At 41.5% G+C, this 18,579-nt stretch overlaps 1 protein-coding gene across 4 annotated transcripts in view; it reads left to right on the top strand.

Moving 5' to 3' along the window:
• The window catches only part of stxbp5a (syntaxin binding protein 5a (tomosyn)), a 322,570-nt gene that overhangs the window by 250,324 nt on the left and 53,667 nt on the right, over nucleotides 1–18,579 (top strand). For all 4 annotated transcript variants that reach the window (XM_060914103.1, XM_060914104.1, XM_060914102.1 and 1 more), the window contains exons 8-12: nucleotides 9,209–9,332; nucleotides 10,246–10,324; nucleotides 10,457–10,611; nucleotides 16,119–16,191; nucleotides 16,923–17,070. In XM_060914103.1, the coding sequence (XP_060770086.1) occupies nucleotides 9,209–9,332; nucleotides 10,246–10,324; nucleotides 10,457–10,611; nucleotides 16,119–16,191; nucleotides 16,923–17,070 (579 nt within the window). The remainder of the gene's footprint in view (nucleotides 1–9,208; nucleotides 9,333–10,245; nucleotides 10,325–10,456; nucleotides 10,612–16,118; nucleotides 16,192–16,922; nucleotides 17,071–18,579) is intronic.

The raw sequence follows: 18,579 nt of genomic DNA, 5'->3' as shown, positions 1-18,579 counted from the left end.
CAGGTCTCGGCAGATTATGGGGTGCTGGTGAATGTCAAGAAAACCAAGATTATGGTGGTTAGTAAGATACCCATACAAGCAGATATATACATCAGGTCAAATAAAATTTGATATATATACATCAGGTCAAATAAAACTCTGGAACATATGGAAAGACCGCTCTGTAAGGTGTTGATGCTTACAGAGCAGTCTTTCCATATGATCCAGAGTTTACTACAGTGCCATTCCTCCTTATGAATGCTGCATTCATTTGTGCTATTTAATTTTGCCCCAAGGTATGTGAATCGATGCACTTGTTCAATTTTATTTGACCCAATGTCTCCTAAGGAGTCTGGTACGGTCAGTTGCATTCTATGGATGTGAGACATAGACACTCAAAGCAGCAGATGAAAAGAAATTGACAGCATTTAAGATGTGAATATATAGAAGAATCCTCATGGTATCCTACACTGAAAGGATAACAAATAACACCATCCTGGAAAGAATAAACACCAAACCAGTGATATTAAGTATGATAATCATGAGGAAGCTATACTACTATGGACATATCTCCAGAGACTATAATTCCCTGGAGAGACATGTCCTAGAAGGAGGAGCTGAAGGCAGACACTCCAGAGGCAGACAAAGGTTAACATGGATGGATAACATCTGGAAATGGACTGTACCCTCCTCAGAGTGGGGCTTTATGGAAGAGTGGCCAGAAAAAAGTCATTGCTTAAGAAAACACATTTGGAGTTTGCCGAACAGCATGTGGCAGACTCCCCAAACACGTGGAGGAAGATTCTCTGGTCAGATGAGACTAAAATTGATCTTTTTGGCCATCATGGGAAACACCGTGCGTGGCACAAACCCAACACCCTGAGAAGACCATTCCTACAGTGAAGTATGGTGGTGGCACCATCATGCTGTGGGGCTATTTTTCATCTGCAGGGACAGGAAAGCTGGTCAGGACTGAAGGAAAGATGAATGGCACTAAATACAGGGCAATTTTGGAGGAAAACCTGTTTGAGTCAGCCAGAGGTTTGAAACTGGAATGAAGGTTCACGTTCCAGCAGGACATTGACCCTAAACATACTGCTAAAGCTACACTGGAATGGTTTAAAGGGAAACATTTAAATGTCTTGGAATGGCCTCGTCAAAGCCAATTGATTCAATCCAACTGAGAATCTGTGGCATAACTTGAAGATTGCTGTACACCAACGCAATCCATATAACTTGAAGGAGTTGGAGCATTTTTGGCTTGAGGAATGGGCAAAGATCCCAGTGGCTAGATGTGCTACGCTAATAGAGACATACCCCAAGAGACTTGCAGCTGTAATTGCAGCAAAAGGTGGCTCGACAAAGTATACCTATGCACACTCCAGATTTCTGTTTTTTCATCTTAATTATTGTTTGTGTCACAATAAAACAACAATTTTCACCTTTAAAATTGTAGGCATGTTGTGTAAATCAAATGGTGCGAACCCCCCCAAATCCATTTTAATTCCAGCTTATAATGCGACAAAACAGGACAAACACCAAGGGGGATGAATACTTTTGCAAGACACTGTAATCTTTCAATGCATAGCTCTACATTTATTTTTATTAATTGCAGTGTTTTATTGACATGTACCTAACAGCTCTGCCCAGCAGACAGTTTCAGTATAACCAATTAATTTAAACAATCATGTAACTCTTAATACAGAACAGTCCTATTGTTTATTTCTGGCTCTCCCTCTCTCCCTGTGGGCCATCGAGTTCCCTGAACATCAACAGCCCAGCTTTAATTGGGTCTCGGCATGAGTGATGATGGTGTGTGTGTGTGTGTGTGTGTGTGTGTGTGTGTGTGTGTGTGTGTGTGTGTGTGTGTGTGTGTGTGTGTGTGCGTGTGTGTCGGAGTTAGAGACGGTAGGTAGAGCCCTCCGTCTACATCCTATGACTGCAGAGAAAGAGAACAGGAGAGCAAAGCAATCCTGTCCTCTAGTCACTCATGGATGTTTTTCCATCAATGTTGTGAAATTTATGGTAAACCAATGCTGCGATATTCTGCAGAGTCTCCTGTATAATTATTTGTGCACCAACACCCCCCCCCCCCCCACTGTTTTTTTTTCTTTCTTGTAGGTGTTAATGTAGGTGTAGCACTCACTGCCATGTGTGTTCTGTTCATTCACTCTCTGAATAATCAGATTGGTAGAATGTAATACACACTAATATAAATTGATTTTATAGCAATATAAACCACTCCTTAGTCCCTGATGCTCCTGCAATGATGTTTCATTGATTAGATTGGGTAGTTCTTTGCAGCACTAGAAATAAGGTCAGAGCATGATTAAGCTACGCAGGAGTAGGCTCTGTTTTAATTATATAATAAGCATTCTGTTTCACCTGTCTCTTCTGCTGAATTCCCTGTTATTTCTCTCTCTCTCTCTCTCTCTCTCTCTCAGAGTGTCTGATTGTTGTGCTATTGAGGTTTTCGATTTGAAGTGTGAGCTTGTAATGTCTCCATGTTCCAGCTCTCAGCGTCTAAACCATCTGGAGAAAAAAAAACTCGTTTCATTCTCAGTTGCTGACCTAAATGTAGGTCTCTGTGTGGAAATATGTCTTTATCAGATGAACAGCTAAGCATGCTAAATATGGAACATAAAAACAAGATCTGATGCAGTATGTGTGAGAGGAAGCATGTACACAAACAATTCCAGAAGTATGAATTATATACACTCATTTGTTGTTGTTGTTGTTGTTGTTTTAATTTATGTGGCAGAAAGGGAAGGGGGATATGCTGAGTGACGATTGTTTTCTTGATGGTCTGTGAGTGATTTAGTGTTGAGGTTTGGAGGCTTTGGCTCTCAAAACCATGTGACAAATTGTGTTATGATCTGATGAGACCAAGTTAGAATGTTTTGGGCATAATTCTAAAAGATATGCTTGGCACAAAAATGAGACAGCTTAATGCCCAAAGAACACCATGGCCATGGTGAAGCATGGTGGTGGCAGCATCGTGTTGAGGGGCTACTTCTTTTTAGCTGGGACTCAGGCTTTAGTGAAGGTAGAGGTGAAGCATGGTGGTGGCAGCATCGTGTTGAGGGGCTACTTCTTTTAAGCTGGGACTCAGGCTTTAGTGAAGGTTGAGGGAATCAGCTCCAAATACCTAACTATTTTGGTACAATATCTGTAGGCTTCTGTTAAACAGCTGAAGATGAAAAAATTCACTTTATGGTGAGACATTATGGTGCTTTTTTTCTCCACCTACATTGAGACAAACCCCCCAATAACTCCTAAAGTGGCAATTAGTAGAAATCATAAGCTTATACCCAGGTCAGACAGCAGGCTGCAACTAGTTTTCAACTACTTGCATCTATCTGCAATAAATAAAATCGCAGGTAGACGCAAGATGGGTCTTGGGTCAACGCACGACGATGCAGATAATGACAGAGTGTTGCAGAGGGTCTTTAGTAGAGGCAGGTTGATGCAAGTGGATCATGATCTGTTCGCATTTCAGCTGCGATTCGCTTCCAATCGGTGCAAATAGCAAGTTGGCGCATGTAGAGACAGGCAGTTATGCAACACTCGAGCGACCAATCGCAGGTTGAAGCAGGTAGTGGTAGCTAGATGCAGGCTGACGCAGGGGAAGACAAGAGATGGCTGCGATGCATTGCAAGTAGATGCAGACTGCACCTGCAAATAGTTTACAACAACCTGTGAGCAGTCTTATGGCCTTATATTTTTTAAAGGTTTTCTGTGCGCTGCATCAACCTGCGTCTAGCTGTGTCTGCTTCCGACTGGTTGATTCAGCTTAAAAACTCTGCGTCTTGCAATATGTCTGACCACAACAATGGATTAGACGCAAAATGCCTGTGTCCATCTGCGATCAGTCACCACACGAACGATCGCAGGTTGCAGCATGCGTCTTTTTGTCATCTGACCTGGGCATTACGATTTCTCATCTCATGAGAAGTCACAGCTTATCTATTACATCTGTTATATCTAACCTAGACTATAATTTGATGCACACAGGGGCACTGAACTTTACCTTACAGCCCTTAACTCTTTTTACCAGAGGCCAAAAATAGAATTTGCACCTGTTTTGGGGATGCCTGTGTTCAGCATTGAATTTAATTGTGCTGTCACACTCCACAGAAATGGTTAATGGTTCCTATGATGGTATAGACTTGCTTTAAGATTTTGCATTTTTTCATAAGTATTTTATCTAGCCTACTAGATTTAAATGTTATAATTTTATTGTATACAGTGCTTCACTATCAAAAAAGCTTTAGCTGTGTTGTCCGTTTTATCTCTGTACCAATGTTATTGTGGAGATGTGTGAATTGTTTGTCCTGAAGGGGGCTCACAGCCGTCCCCTTTCCCATCACCCTGCTCACCAGCAACTAAACACAGAGTCACAATATTCTACACAGAAACGCAACAGTGTCCTGGCTAATCTTATAAGAGACTTGTGATGATAGATAAATTATTTGTTTATACTATTTGAAAATGTTCAATAAGCTGGTGGAATGGAATGCCAATGTACTGCTACAACCCCGATTCCAAAAAAGTTGGGACAAAGTACAAATTGTAAATAAAAACGGAATGCAATAATTTACAAATCTCAGAAACTGATATTGTATTCACAATAGAATACAGACAACATATCAAATGTCAAAAGTGAGACATTTTGAAATTTCATGCCAAATATTGGCTCATTTGAAATTTCATGACAGCAACACATCTCAAAAAAGTTGGGACATGGGCAATAAGAGGCTGGAAAAGTTAAAGGTACAAAAAAGGAACAGCTGGAGGACCAAATTGCAACTCATTAGGTCAATTGGCAATAGGTCATTAACATGACTGGGTATAAAAAGAGCATCTTGGAGTGGCAGCGGCTCTCAGAAGTAAAGATGGGAAGAGGATCACCAATCCCTCTAATTCTGTGCCGACAAATAGTGGAGCAATATCAGAAAGGAGTTCGACAGTGTAAAATTGCAAAGAGTTTGAACATATCATCATCTACAGTGCATTATATCAGGGGCGATTTCTCAGAGACAACAAGGGAAGCCGAGCTTCCCCTAAAATTCTCTCCCCAAACTGCGGCATCTACGACGTTGAATTCTCATTAAAACAATAACTTGCATAACATAATATATGCCCAAGATTGTATTTACGTTCATAACTATCCTGTAACTTATTTGAGTGATGTCTGACGAACTTGCAGTTCGCTATGAGAATCACCTTTGCTGCCAGGCTGTAACCAGTGTTGCCAGATACTGCTGACGTTTTCCAGCCAAAATATGTTCAAAACCTGCCAAAATCCACTTAAAACCGCCCAATCTGGCAACACTGCCTGTAACCTTTCTTATTTCAATGGGCTCTATGGCTGGCAGCCGGGTATCTGTTGCAGTCTATGAGAGGGCTCTGAACAGCCAATTTTGGCTAGTTGTTATTGGTTAAAATCGACAAAATCGTCACTTCCGGGGAAGCCGGGCTTCTCTGGGACTAAACGAGACAGTGGGAGGGGCAAGAAGCCAGGCTGATGAAGGATTATTGGAGGTAGTGTTTGAAAGACATGAGGAGGGCGGGCTCTGTACTTCGGCGTCGGCGAGGAACACAGAAGCATGATCAGTCAGTCCCTAGCGGATGTCGAGAAAGTGTAGTCGTGTGCCAAAGTGCTGTCCGAATTTCTTTTCATATAAACGTTTCTTCTCATTGATGTCTCTGTACATTACTCTGTAAATAAATGTGAATATTACTCGTTGTGCTCCGTTAACCTTCATCCATTCTATCAGTTTGATCATTCGTGAATTAACTCATTTGTTTCATTTGTAGTTCAAGCTGGTTGTAGGCTAGCTTGAGCCTTATTGGGATCTGCAGTGCTAGCTGCTAACAGAAATTGGTGAAGTCTCTGGAAAGCACAACCAGCTAGTATGACAGGGTCACAGACCATTTTCTGGAAAAGGAGCGGAGGGCAGAATTTGTGTATAAATAGTGTGCATCATATAATGTTCATGAATCTGAAGTGTGTATATTGTTCAGTAATGTTAAGAGAATGGTGGGCTCTGTGTTATAGGTTATACCTGGGTATAATATTCAAGGTTCTGTGTGTTGCATAGCCTACCTGGTTATGGATTTCCAGACTGTGTTGCAGAAGATGTTCAAGGATGTGTTGCACAGCTGGGTGTTGTGACTCTGTGTTGCATATCAGGGTATGATGTTCAAGGCTCTTCGTTGAATAGCCAATGATTTTTGGATGTTTGATATTTTTGATTAAGGATATGAGGCACTAGCCTGGCAAGCCAGACTATAACATGAAATGTACAAGCAAAAATACTTTCTGCCACTAGGTAGAGTTGTCTAGTTCACTATGCTAATGGGGCACACCTTTCTATGCTTTGATATCCGGCCTACAGGTTTTACGATGAATGCGTAATTTGGGCTTCCCCTGTTTTAAAAACCAGCAGCGGCCACTGCATTATATCATCAAAATATTCAGAGAATCTGGAAGAATCTCTGTGCGTAAGGGTCAAGGCCAGAAAACCATACTGGGTGCCCATGATCTTCGGGCCCTTAGACGGCACTGCATCACATACAGGCATGTTTCTGTATTGGAAATCACAAAATGGGCTCAGGAATATTTCCAGAGAACATTATCTGTGAACACAATTCACCGTGCCATCCGCCGTTGCCAGCTAAAACTCTATAGTTCAAAGAAGAAGCCGTATCCAAACATGATCCAGAAGCGCGGACGTCTTCTCTGGGCCAAGGCTCATTTAAAATGGACTATGGCAAAGTGGAAAACTGTTCTGTGGTCAGACGAATCAAAATTTGAAGTTCTTTATGGAAATCAGGGACGCTGTGTCATTTGGACTAAAGAGGAGAAGGACGACCCAAGTTGTTATCAGCGCTCAGTTCAGAAGCCTGCATCTCTGATGGTATGGGGTTGCATTAGTGCGTGTGGCATGGGCAGCTTACACATCTGGAAAGACACCATCAATGCTGAAAGGTATATCCAGGTTCTAGAGCAACATATGCTCCCATCCAGACGATGTCTCTTTCAGGGAAGACCTTGCATTTTCCAACATGATCAATCACATCAATTACAGCATCATGGCTGCGTAGAAGAAGGGTCCGGGTACTGAACTGGCCAGCCTGCAGTCCAGATCTTTCACCCATAGAAAACATTTGGCGCATCATAAAACGGAAGATACGACAAAAAAAGACCTAAGACAGTTGAGCAACTAGAATCCTACATTAGACAAGAATGGGTTAACATTCCTATCCCTAAACTTGAGCAACTTGTCTCCTCAGTCCCCAGACGTTTACAGACTGTTGTAAAGAGAAAAGGGGATGTCTCACAGTGGTAAACATGGCCTTGTCCCAACTTTTTTGAGATGTGTTGTTGTCATGAAATTTAAAATCACCTAATTTTTCTCTTTAAATGATACATTTTCTCAGTTTAAACATTTGATACGGTATGTCATCTATGTTCTATTCTGAATAAAATATGGAATTTTGAAACTTCCACATCATTGCATTCCATTTTTATTTACAATTTGTACTTTGTCCCAACTTTTTTGGAATCGGGGTTGTAGAAAGGGTTAAATAAGTCCTAGCAAGTTCTAGTTTAGTGTTTATTTGTATATCACTATCTGTGACTCTTTGCACTGGTTTTTTATATATATATATATATATATATATATATATATATATATATATATATATATATATATATATATATATATATATATATATATATATATATATATATAAAATGCATATAATCTGTACTGGGCGGCACGGTGGTGTAGTGGTTAGCGCTGTCGCCTCACAGCAAGAAGGTCCAGGTTCAAGCCCCGCGGCCGGCAACGGCCTTTCTGTGTGGAGTTTGCATGTTCTCCCCGTGTCCGCGTGGGTTTCCTCCGGGTGCTCCAGTTTCCCCCACAGTCCAAAGACATGCAGGTTAGGTTAACTGGTGACTCTAAATTGACCGTAAGTGTGAATGGTTGTCTGTGTCTATGTGTCAGCCCTGTGATGACCTGGCGACTTGCCCAGGGTGTACCCCGCCTCTCGCCCGTAGTCAGCTGGGATAGGCTCCAGCTTGCCTGCGACCCTGTAGAACAGGATAAAGCAGCTAGAGATAATGAAAAGAGATGAGATAATCTGTACTTATTGTGAATATGCATTACCACTGTCTGATCACATAGACTTCATTAATTCATGTCGCTTTTAGACGTCTGTGTTCTGTGGTAGTTAGATAAAAACTTTGGTATAAAATGTTTTGATTTTTTTTTTTTTAGATCATTTTATCCCTTATTTAATCTTGGCTAGTTCATACAACAGCTACCAACCTGGGAGGATGATGGCTGTCAAATGATTCCTCCGAGACATGTAAAGTCAGCCAGTCAAATCTTTTTGAACTGCTGCTCTTTCTCCATCACAGGGCGGTGTAACACTCTGTGTACAGTGTAACACAAAGTCCTAGTCACCCTCTTCAGAACGCATGAGCTCACAGACACTTGCAATTGGTTGGTGGTGCTGTGATTGACAAGCGAGAGAGCGTATGACCATCCCACCCAGAGAACATGGCTAATTTTTCTCTGTTAGACTCCCAGCCATGAATGGCTGTGGCATCGTAGGGATCTGAATTTGTGATCTCCAGACAAGAGGATGAAGGATTTTCTTTTGCGCTACTCAGAGAAAATGGCAAGTTTGGATTTTAACCGTTGCCAGTTTGTGCACTGCTGCTACAGTAGGCTATGGACTAAAAAATTGCCCATGGTGTATTTAGTAGTGTTTCTAGCCATAAACCGTGACATGCCACACAATGATACTTTTATTTTAAATATCCGCTGTGTTTTGCCAATGTAAGGTGTAAAACTCACTTTGATTAACATGACAGGTGTATTCAGGTATAAAATTGGAGGGGAAAATTATTATTATTATTATTATTATTTGACAGTTTGTCAGTTTGTCATTTGTTCCACATATATTCCACAAATCAAGGTTATATGCTTATTATAACTACATTATAAAAAATCTTATGTAAGTCCATCCTCATCTACGGCTAACCCACAAAGGGTCGTGACCCCGAGGTTGAGAATCATTGTAATAATAATGTCCAAATGCTACAGGGGCTGGGAACATCTGCTCTCCGGATTGGAGAGGTGTATTATATAGTAGTGATGAACCTTCTGACCTTTTATTCCTCTCTCTCTCTCTCTCTCTCTCTGGATTTCAGGCGATCCATTCTGTGGCCTGGCACCATGAGGGGAAGCAGTTCATCTGTAGTCACTCAGACGGCACACTGACCATATGGAATATAAAGTCCCCAGCCAAGCCTGCACAGACAATCACCCCACATGGTGAGAGACAGAATTACTAATCCCAGCAAAGATTATGTGATACATGATATCCCATTTTTATAGCCATTTTACAGCAGCCATCAAGATGTGAATTTTATTGGTAGTTAGACACTCCAAGCTAATGGCTTTTTTAAATGAGGAAATTAGGTTTATGAATTATCATACAAATCCTCTAACTTAATCTCTCTCTCTCATACACACACACACACACACACACACACACACACACTTGCTAGAATATTGCTTTTTTTCGGACAATAGATTATAAAATTAATGACTATAATCAGTTTGAAAAGGTTACACCATGTAGCTCTATGAAATGGCTTGTACTGTAATTTGATAATTTTTTCCACCCACACAGAGCAATCAGGTTTTGGTTTTTTTTTGTTTTGTTTGTTTGTTTGTTTGTTTGTTTGTTTGTTTGTTTGTTTGTTTGTTTGTTTGTTTGTTTGTTTGGGGGGCATTTTGTACACTCATTTTCTCAACCTTCAGAGGGAAGGGAAAGTGAACCCTTTAGTGGATGCTTTAGTCCACCATTCACTTTTTCCCATAGAGAAATCCATGTTATTGAACATGCACCTTTCGAGACTTTTCACAATCCACACATCTAACATTCTGGTTTCTTTCAGCTGATCTTTACTGTCACACAGGATTTGTTTTTTTTGAGTAAATCTGGCCTTAATTTATTGTACGCATTTATCATTTTCAAACCCTTGATGCTGTAATGGCTGTTTTACTCCATGACTATGAAAGAACACATTTTAAAGCCTTGTTGCTACTCCCATATCCAGTTGGAATTTTTACTACAGTAGCTAGGGTAGTAGTAATGAGAAGGAGTGAGGTCAATGAAAAGAGATGAGGTACAGTATTTTGAGCAGCTCTATTGAATTCATCTGCTCTGCTTCTGTTTTAGGAAAACAGCCTAAGGATGGAAAGAAGCCAGAGCCATGTAAACCCATTCTGAAAGTAGAGTACAAGACAACGAGGGCAGGGTAACGTGCACAATACAAATTTTGTGCAGACACACAAATATCCAAGTCAAGTGAATTACAGTCATATATTCATACTGTGTGTGTGTGTGTGTGTGTGTGTGTGTGTGTGTGTGTGTGTGTGTGTGTGTGCAGGGATCCATTTATGATCCTGTCTGGTGGGCTATCATACGACACAGTTGGTCGGCGGCCATGTTTGACTGTTATGCATGGGAAGACCACTGCCGTGCTGGAGATGGACTATCCTATCGTAGATTTCCTCACACTATGTGAAACGCCATATCCTAATGGTAAATCTGCTCAGTAATGCCCATGTTTTCAACTGATCGTGGCTCTTTCATTAGTCTGTTATTGCTGTTTCGGTCCTTCACTGTTGTAATTAGTTAGATTATATAAATCATTCACTTTATCTAGGCCTTTGATTGCATTAATATACTGCTGTTCTCTCCAGTTAAGGAGTCAGTACCTTTGGCAGCATTGCATGAATAATAAGGACACATTGTGTTCTTTCTTTCTCTGCTGAAGTAACTGTTATGGTTGCACTCGATCACTCTTCTGTTTAACCATGACTAGTGAACATTGACACTATTTCATATTATATATATATATATATATATATATATATATATATATATATATATATATATAAAATATGAGATATGCCTTCAGGTCAACTGTAGCAGGGATGGAGAATATATTGACCACACAGATGGAACCTTGGATAATGGATTGGAATGGGCAATGGACAATGGTCAATTGTCAATGGTTACAGCCTGTTGCTGCAGGAAAGTTTTTTTTCCACTTTGCGAGGTTTGCACATACATCAGTCATGATGGTGCACAATCTTCAAGCAACGCAGGCCTTCTTAGAAGGTTATTAAGTCAATTAATGGGAACCAGAGCCAGGATTTATAAAACAGTGCTCAGGAGCCCATCGCTGTACAGCACCAGCCCCTCGGTGACATACCAAGCAAGGAAAGAATCAATTGACCCAAGAGCAGTGATAGTTCAGCTTGGTCAAACATCAATCAGGAACTTTCAGTAATCCAAACACTGTGTGGACCTGTTGAGCAGCAAATAAACATCTTCTGTAATGTAGCGTATGACTTTTGTTTGGAGAGATTCAGTCAGAAAGTTACTAAGGAGCATAATAAGAATGAGAAGAGGCACAATAGGAGGCAGGTGGAAAAGGGTCAGCTGTGTGTCCAGCCGAGACGTCTGAAGTCTCGGTTAAAAGCATCAAGCCCATCTCAGCAGCCAGGAATACAAGTTCTTCTGGATGACATCAAGAAGAGAATTCTCACTCTGGCAAGAGCAGAAAATTTACGCAAGAGACGGAAAACGAAGCAGAAGGCTCAGAACACATTTTGCAAAGATCTGTATACATTTGCAAAGCATTTCTTTGAGGAGGCAAAGAGTGGAACACTCATAGTACCAAGGAAAGCTCTGGAAGCCCATCTGAGGTCTGTTTACGCTTATGAAGTGCATGATGTGCCATTTCCACAGTTGCAAGGCATTCCACAGCCCTCAGAGCCTGGAATCCCATTTGACATGTCGGAATATCATTTCTTGGAAGCCCAGGAGTTTAAGAAAGCATGAGCTAAAAGTGCACCTGGTCCCAATGGCATTTCATACAAATTGTATAAGAACTGCCTATGTGTGCTGAGATAGCTATTCCATCTTTTAAAGAAAGCCTGGAGGGAGGGCATTGTATCACAGTGTTGGTATCTTGCGGATGGCATCTAGATCCCTAAGGAAAAGAACTCTGTTGGTATTGGGCAGTTTTGTCCAATCTCATTGTTAAACATAGAAGGCAAGATATTTTTTGGAATCTTAGCCCGTCGGATGACTACTTACCTTCTATGTAACGGCTATGTTAACACCTCTGTACAGAAAACCAGTGTTCCCAGTTTTCCAGGCTGCCTTGAACATACACAGATGATCTGGAATTCAATCCAGACAGCCAAACAAAACAATAAAGAGCTGTATATGGTGTGGCTAGACTTGGCCAATGCTTATGGCTCAGTACTGCACAAGCTCATCTGGACAACACTTGCATTCTTTCATGTACCTCAGAAGGCAGAGTCCATTTTAACAACATACTTCAGCTGTATGCATTTCACGACCAAGGAATGTATAACAAAGTGGCAGTCCCTACAGATTGGGATCATGGTGGATTGTGTCCTCTCACCACTACTCTTTGTAATGTCAGTGGAGCTCATCCTCAGAGGCCTAGAGTCTGCTGCAAAGGGACAGTTGCTGGGGGATGGCTTTGAACTGCTGCCCAGCCAGGCATTCATGGATGACATTACACTGTTCATCCCATCAAAAGTGGAGGCCGAGAATCTGTTGCAACACTTTGATGATTTATTTGCGTGGGCTCGGATGAAGCCAAAGGTGTAGAAGAGCCGCAATCTGTCATTAATAAAAGAATTGATTAAGAAGGTGCATTTCTTTATAGGTGGTGGGAGAATTCTAATGGTCAGGGAGAAACCTGTGAAAAGCCTTGGCAGATGGTATACTTTCCCGCTGACTGATCACCACCATGGTGTAGAGGCTGAAGATCAAGCTAAGAGAGGTATACAAGTTATTAACAAGATGCTGCTCCAGGGCAAGTTCAAAGCTTGGTGTTTCCAGTTTGGCCTCCTATCATGCATTCTCTGGCCACTCCAGGTGTATGAGCTCTCCCTGTCCAGAGTGGAAAGCATTGAACGGTACATCAGCAAGTACTTGCGCAAATGGTTGGGTGTCCCTCCAAGTTTCTCTATGCCTGGGCTGTACATGAAAAAGGGAAAGTTTAATCTGCCTTTGCTGTCACTCACAGAAGAGTTTAAAACAGCTAAAGCTCACTTTCATTTGATGTTGAGAGACTCACATGACAAGGTAGTATGTGACGTTCAGCCAACGTTCCATTCCAGAAGGAAATGGTCTGTGGGGACTGCAGTGGACATTGTGGAAGTAAGCCTTCGAACTAAGGATATGATTAGCGTGGTGCAGACAGGAAGAGCAGGCCTGGGCATCACACATCATAAGTGGTTTTCAAAGCAGGGAGCAAAGGGCCACCGAAAGATGGTGGTCCAAGAGTTATGCGAGCTGGAGGAGGAAACCTGCCTTACCATCGTAGTAGGACACATCAAGCAGGGAGCATAGTTATGATGGGAAGCAGCTGAGGCAAGGAGAGTCACATGTGACAAATGAACCAGCCTGCAATTACTTTCTTACTGTGCTTGGTATACTATTTTCTCCCAACACCTGTCAACCTTAAGTTGTGGAAATACTCGGACTCCGACCTGCATCTCTGTTGTGGTGTCAAGCGTGGAACCCTCTGTCATGTACTGTCTTCCTGCAGACAGCTCCTACAACTGTACACATGGTGCCACAATTAAGTGCTGGAGACACTGGTGACCATAGTGAGAGACCAGTGTAAGGCAGTCAACAAAGGGCCAATACAGCAAGTGGTCCCCCGAGTTACTTTTTCTAAGACAGGTGAGTGTCCTAGGGAAAGAAAGCATACAAAGAAAACAAGGCTTCTATGCAGTGCTGTTGACTGGCAGGTTGCGGTTGATCTCGATAAAGCCCTACAGTTTCCTGCCCATATTGTTACTACTAACAAGAGGCTAAACCTGGTCATTTGGTCAGACGTTGCCAGAAGCATGCTGTTGGTTGAAATTACTGTTCCTTGGGAGGAAAACATGAAAGAAGCATTTGAGCATAACAAGGCAAGATACAAGGATCTTCTTGCCACCTGTGGTGAGAACAACTGGGCATGCTCGGTATCACCTTTGGAAGTAGCCTTTTGCGGTTTTGTTGGACGTTCCATGATCACTTTTCTTTCATAGTAGTTTCTTTCTTGGTAGCTGCAAGCTAAGAACGGCAACTAAACACCTTCAGTTGGTGGCAGAGTAAGGATCGAGTTGGATATGGTCAAAAGCTCATAGGAGGCATGTATCAGAAACATGAATTTAGATAGATAACTTTGTCATTCACCTGTACCGGTACATTCAGAATGCACATTTGAATAAAATTTCTTTCCACTGGCTTACGTCAGTATAACTACTGCATATAACTACTGCACATAGTCCAGCAAGCAAAATATCAAATTTTACAATTAGATCATTTTAATTAAAAAAAAAACTTGAATAAAATATACTAACTATGCTACATATATTAAATATATATATTAAATATATTGCACAGTAAAGGATTTATAGCAGCATGTAGGATATTGCACATATTCCGGATAGTGAGGTTCTTGTCCAGATATATAAGATAGGGGATTATTTAGAGTTCAGGAGTCTGATGGCTTGGGGGAAGAAGTTGTTACAGAACCTGGTTGTTCTGCTCCGGATACTGTGGAACCTCTTGCCAGAGGGTAGCAGGGAGAACAGTCCGTGATGCGGATGGGTGGGGTCTTTTATAATGTTCTGAGCCCTGGTCAGACAGCATTCAACTGCAATGTCGGATGCAAGGCAGAGACATTGCAGATCTTTTCCGCTGTCCTCACCACTCTTCGCACAATCTTCCAGTCTGAGGCTTTGCAGTCCACAAACCAGACAGAAATGCAACTGGCCAGTACACTCTCTATGGTGCTCCTATAGAAAGTGGTGAAGATGGGGGGGAGGTATGTTCTTCTCATCTGGCACAGAAAATTCTTGGAAATTTCTTGGAAAAATCTTGGAAATGTGCACCTTCGTTACTTCTGTGCAAAACTCTTAGGCACATGTAAAGAAATGCTGTAGACCAAAAATGACTTAAAAATAATTAAATAAAGATTAAACGTGAAAAAAATAATGTTGACTATAAACAACAGTTAGCCATATTAATGAACCAAAGTCAATATTTGGTGTGAGACGACCCTTTGTTTTAAAAAAAAGATAGTAATCTCGGGTACAATTAGTGCAGTTTTATAAGGAAGTGAGCTGTAGGTTTTACTGAACACCTTACAGAACCAGCTACAGTTCTTCTGGACACTTTGTCACACTTGCTTCTTAATTTTCCAGCAAAGCCCAGCAGCCTTCATTATGTTTTCTTTTTTAATCTGAAAAGTGCTCTCTTGTGTAATATGCTGCTCAGATTAAAAAAAAATGTTATGTAACATTTAATTTTGTGCTGGAAAACACATTTATCCTGATTTTACACACACACAGATATATATATGACCTGGCAACTTGTCCAGGGTGTACCCCTCCTCTCGCCCATAGTCAGCTGGGATAGGCTCCAGCTTGCCTGCGACCCTGTAGAACAGGATAAGTGGCTACAGATAATGGATGGATTTATTATTATTATTATTATTATTATTATTATTGTGTGTGTGTGTGTGTGTGTGTGTGTGTGTGTGTGTGTGTGTGTGTACCTTATGCAGCCATTTCCTTTCTGTCACCTTTTTTTCAGTCTTTCATTGAGACCACTGTGAGCTGAGTGTACTTTTAGCTCAGCAAGGAGGAAAAGCGAAAGCTTTAATGATGCTGTGGGTTGCAGTGCATTGCTCATACTGCCTTCTTTCACAAAAATGTATTTGTATGGTTTATGGTGTCATTCAGGAAATTTAGGCATTGCACAAGCAGATGCAGAAGGAGAGTTTTTGGTGACTTGAGAGAGCTGTTTTATTTCGCAGAGAGAGCTGTTTTATTTCTCACCAACTGCATAAGAAACTGAACAGCTGCAGCTATGAGTGCTTGTGTCCTTGCTGAAGTTTAGGGAGGAAAGTTTACCTCAGCAACCAGTTATTTACTTACACTATAAAATATACAGTTGATAAACGAGTGCTTTTTTTCTCTCTCTCTGTCTGCCCCAACCAGATTTTCAGGAACCTTATGCTGTAGTGGTCCTTCTAGAAAAGGATTTAGTTGTTATTGACCTCGCACAAAATGGGTATGTGCAAGTTTTGATATCCTGTATATCTTATGTAAGTGATACGTATGTAGAGTAAGCTAGTAATTATTACAAAATAAACACCTACAGAGTGATCAGGACCCCAATGTGAAGTGGAGAGATCTTGAATTACCCTGAAGGGGTTTATTTCGCCATAACAACCAGCTCTCTGTACATTTTTATTACACGGTTACTTACCAAAGAAATCAACACAAAATATTGATTTAAAATTTATATTATTGCTTCCGGAAAACAAAATGTTAGATTTTACAGTTGGAACTGCATCCATAACAAATTTTTAGGATTAGCCTACTTAGCATTATAATTCACAATTCACGTTAAATTGAACATTTCAATTGATGCTGAAAAATCGTGCTTTTTTTTGTCACAAGGTATCGCAAACAAGCTGGCACTGTTAATCTGACTATTAAAGCAACAAAATTTACTGGACTTCTTTCTGCAGATTGGACATGGTCCTCCAGAGCATATGATTGGACATGGTCCTCCAGAGTCTATGATCAGAACCGTGTACAGAAATAACAGACAGTAGAATGCTGTAATTGACCAATCAGAATTGAGTATTCAGCTAAGCCGTGTAATAATATACTTTAGTCACTGTAACCACACCAAACCAGTGGCATCACCAAATTCAGTAAATTCATGTCTAAAGTAATCTAAGCCCAAGTGGAGTATAAAAGGAAGTTAATGCACACGTGACCATGTTTTCACAGCTACCCTATCTTTGAGAACCCTTACCCCTTGACAATTCATGAGTCTCCGGTGACGTGTTGCGAATACATCGCTGACTGTCCCATAGACCTCGTTTCTGCACTTTATTCGGTCGGCTCCTGCCAAAAACGACAGGGCTACAGCAAAAAGGTGAGAATGCATACAAGCACCGTCTTCTCATCCAGACAACATGTAGTTTGAAGAACTATATTCTACTGAGGGATGGGAATTTCCATGATCATGTCTCTGTATGTTATCTTGTTCTAATTTCATGTTGTGTTGTACTATCAAGGGGAGCAAAAAAGGCTGTTTAGAGGGAAACTGATAAGGAAATAGCTACAGGATACATTGCAATACCACATGTGGCAGCGAGGGCGTGGCCACACAGCAGTCTGTGAATGGAGGGCAGGGTCGGGGAAGGTAAGTGGTTAAGTCATTCCACCTGCTGTCAATAATGTGTGTGTGTGTGTGTGTGTGTGTGTGTGTGTGTGTGTGTGTGTGTGTGTGTGTGTGTGTGTGTGTTTTACAGGGATGGAGCATAAAAGGAGAGAGAGAGTAGAGAAAAGGAGCTCTCTCCCCGACCACAATGCATGCATGAATGAGTGAATGAGTAAGAAAGAAAGAAAGCTGAAAAGCTAAATAAAGTAGTTTGCCTAACATCAACTCTCGCTGCTGTGCTTCTGTGCTCCCGGGTTTCGGCACCACTGTAACAATTCCTGATGTGGGTGGAGCACAGAAGCACAGCAGGCGAGAGTTGATGTTAGCCAAACCACTTTATTTAGCTTTTCAGCTTTCTTTCTTTCTTTCTTACTCATTCACTCACTCACTCATTCATACATGCATTGTGGTCGGGGAGAGAGCTCCTTTTCTCTGCTCTCTCTCTCTCCTTTTATGCTCCATCCCTGTAACACACAGACACATTATTGACAGCAGGTGGAATGACTTAACCACTTACCTTCCCCGACCCCGCCCTCCATTCACAGACTGCTGCTTGGCCATGCCCCCGCTGCCACACCACATTGTGCTGCTTTGTTTTTGTTTTGATGTGTTTTTTTTTTCTAGGCAAATCTACTCTTGCTTCATGGTGGCCTGTGCTCCAAAAGAATGAACAAAAACTATAAGGCATTATAGAAAGAAAGTACAAGGATATACTCCAATCCAGAAAGGGCAGATCACCTCTAGTCCTCATAGTCTTCAAAGAAAGATGTCGGAGTTGTACTGTTTGCAAACAGATTATTGTCAAACCTCAAAATCAAGCACATTCCCGAGATGTGTGTGTGTGTGTGTGTGTGTGTGTGTGTGTGTGTGTGTGTGTGTGTGTGTGTGTGTGTGTGTGTGCACGCACGCGCTTGGCCTTAGTTGTATCTGTCTGTGACCCTGCTGTGCGGGCCCATTGTCCCAAAGTGCTGCATCTAAAGTGCACATTAGGAAGTATTTCTGTGCCTGAAAGGAGGTGAGACTGTTCGACCAACTGAAAAGTTCAGTCTTTATTCTGCAATCTGTGTCACAGCAAGAGGACCAGATTGACTCATGCACCTCGCAGAGAGACTCCGTCGCGGCTCAGCACAGTGCAACAGCCCTCAATTTCCGCATTCAGTTTTTCAGAGCACTTCATTGCCCTGACTAGCTTTAGCCTTAGCATATGCAAGTACCAATCAA

Source organism: Neoarius graeffei, chromosome 2, assembly GCF_027579695.1.
Source record: "Neoarius graeffei isolate fNeoGra1 chromosome 2, fNeoGra1.pri, whole genome shotgun sequence".
Classification (NCBI taxonomy): domain Eukaryota; kingdom Metazoa; phylum Chordata; class Actinopteri; order Siluriformes; family Ariidae; genus Neoarius; species Neoarius graeffei.
Note: the sequence above shows the minus strand (reverse complement) of the source record. Positions and strands in the feature narration are given on the sequence as shown.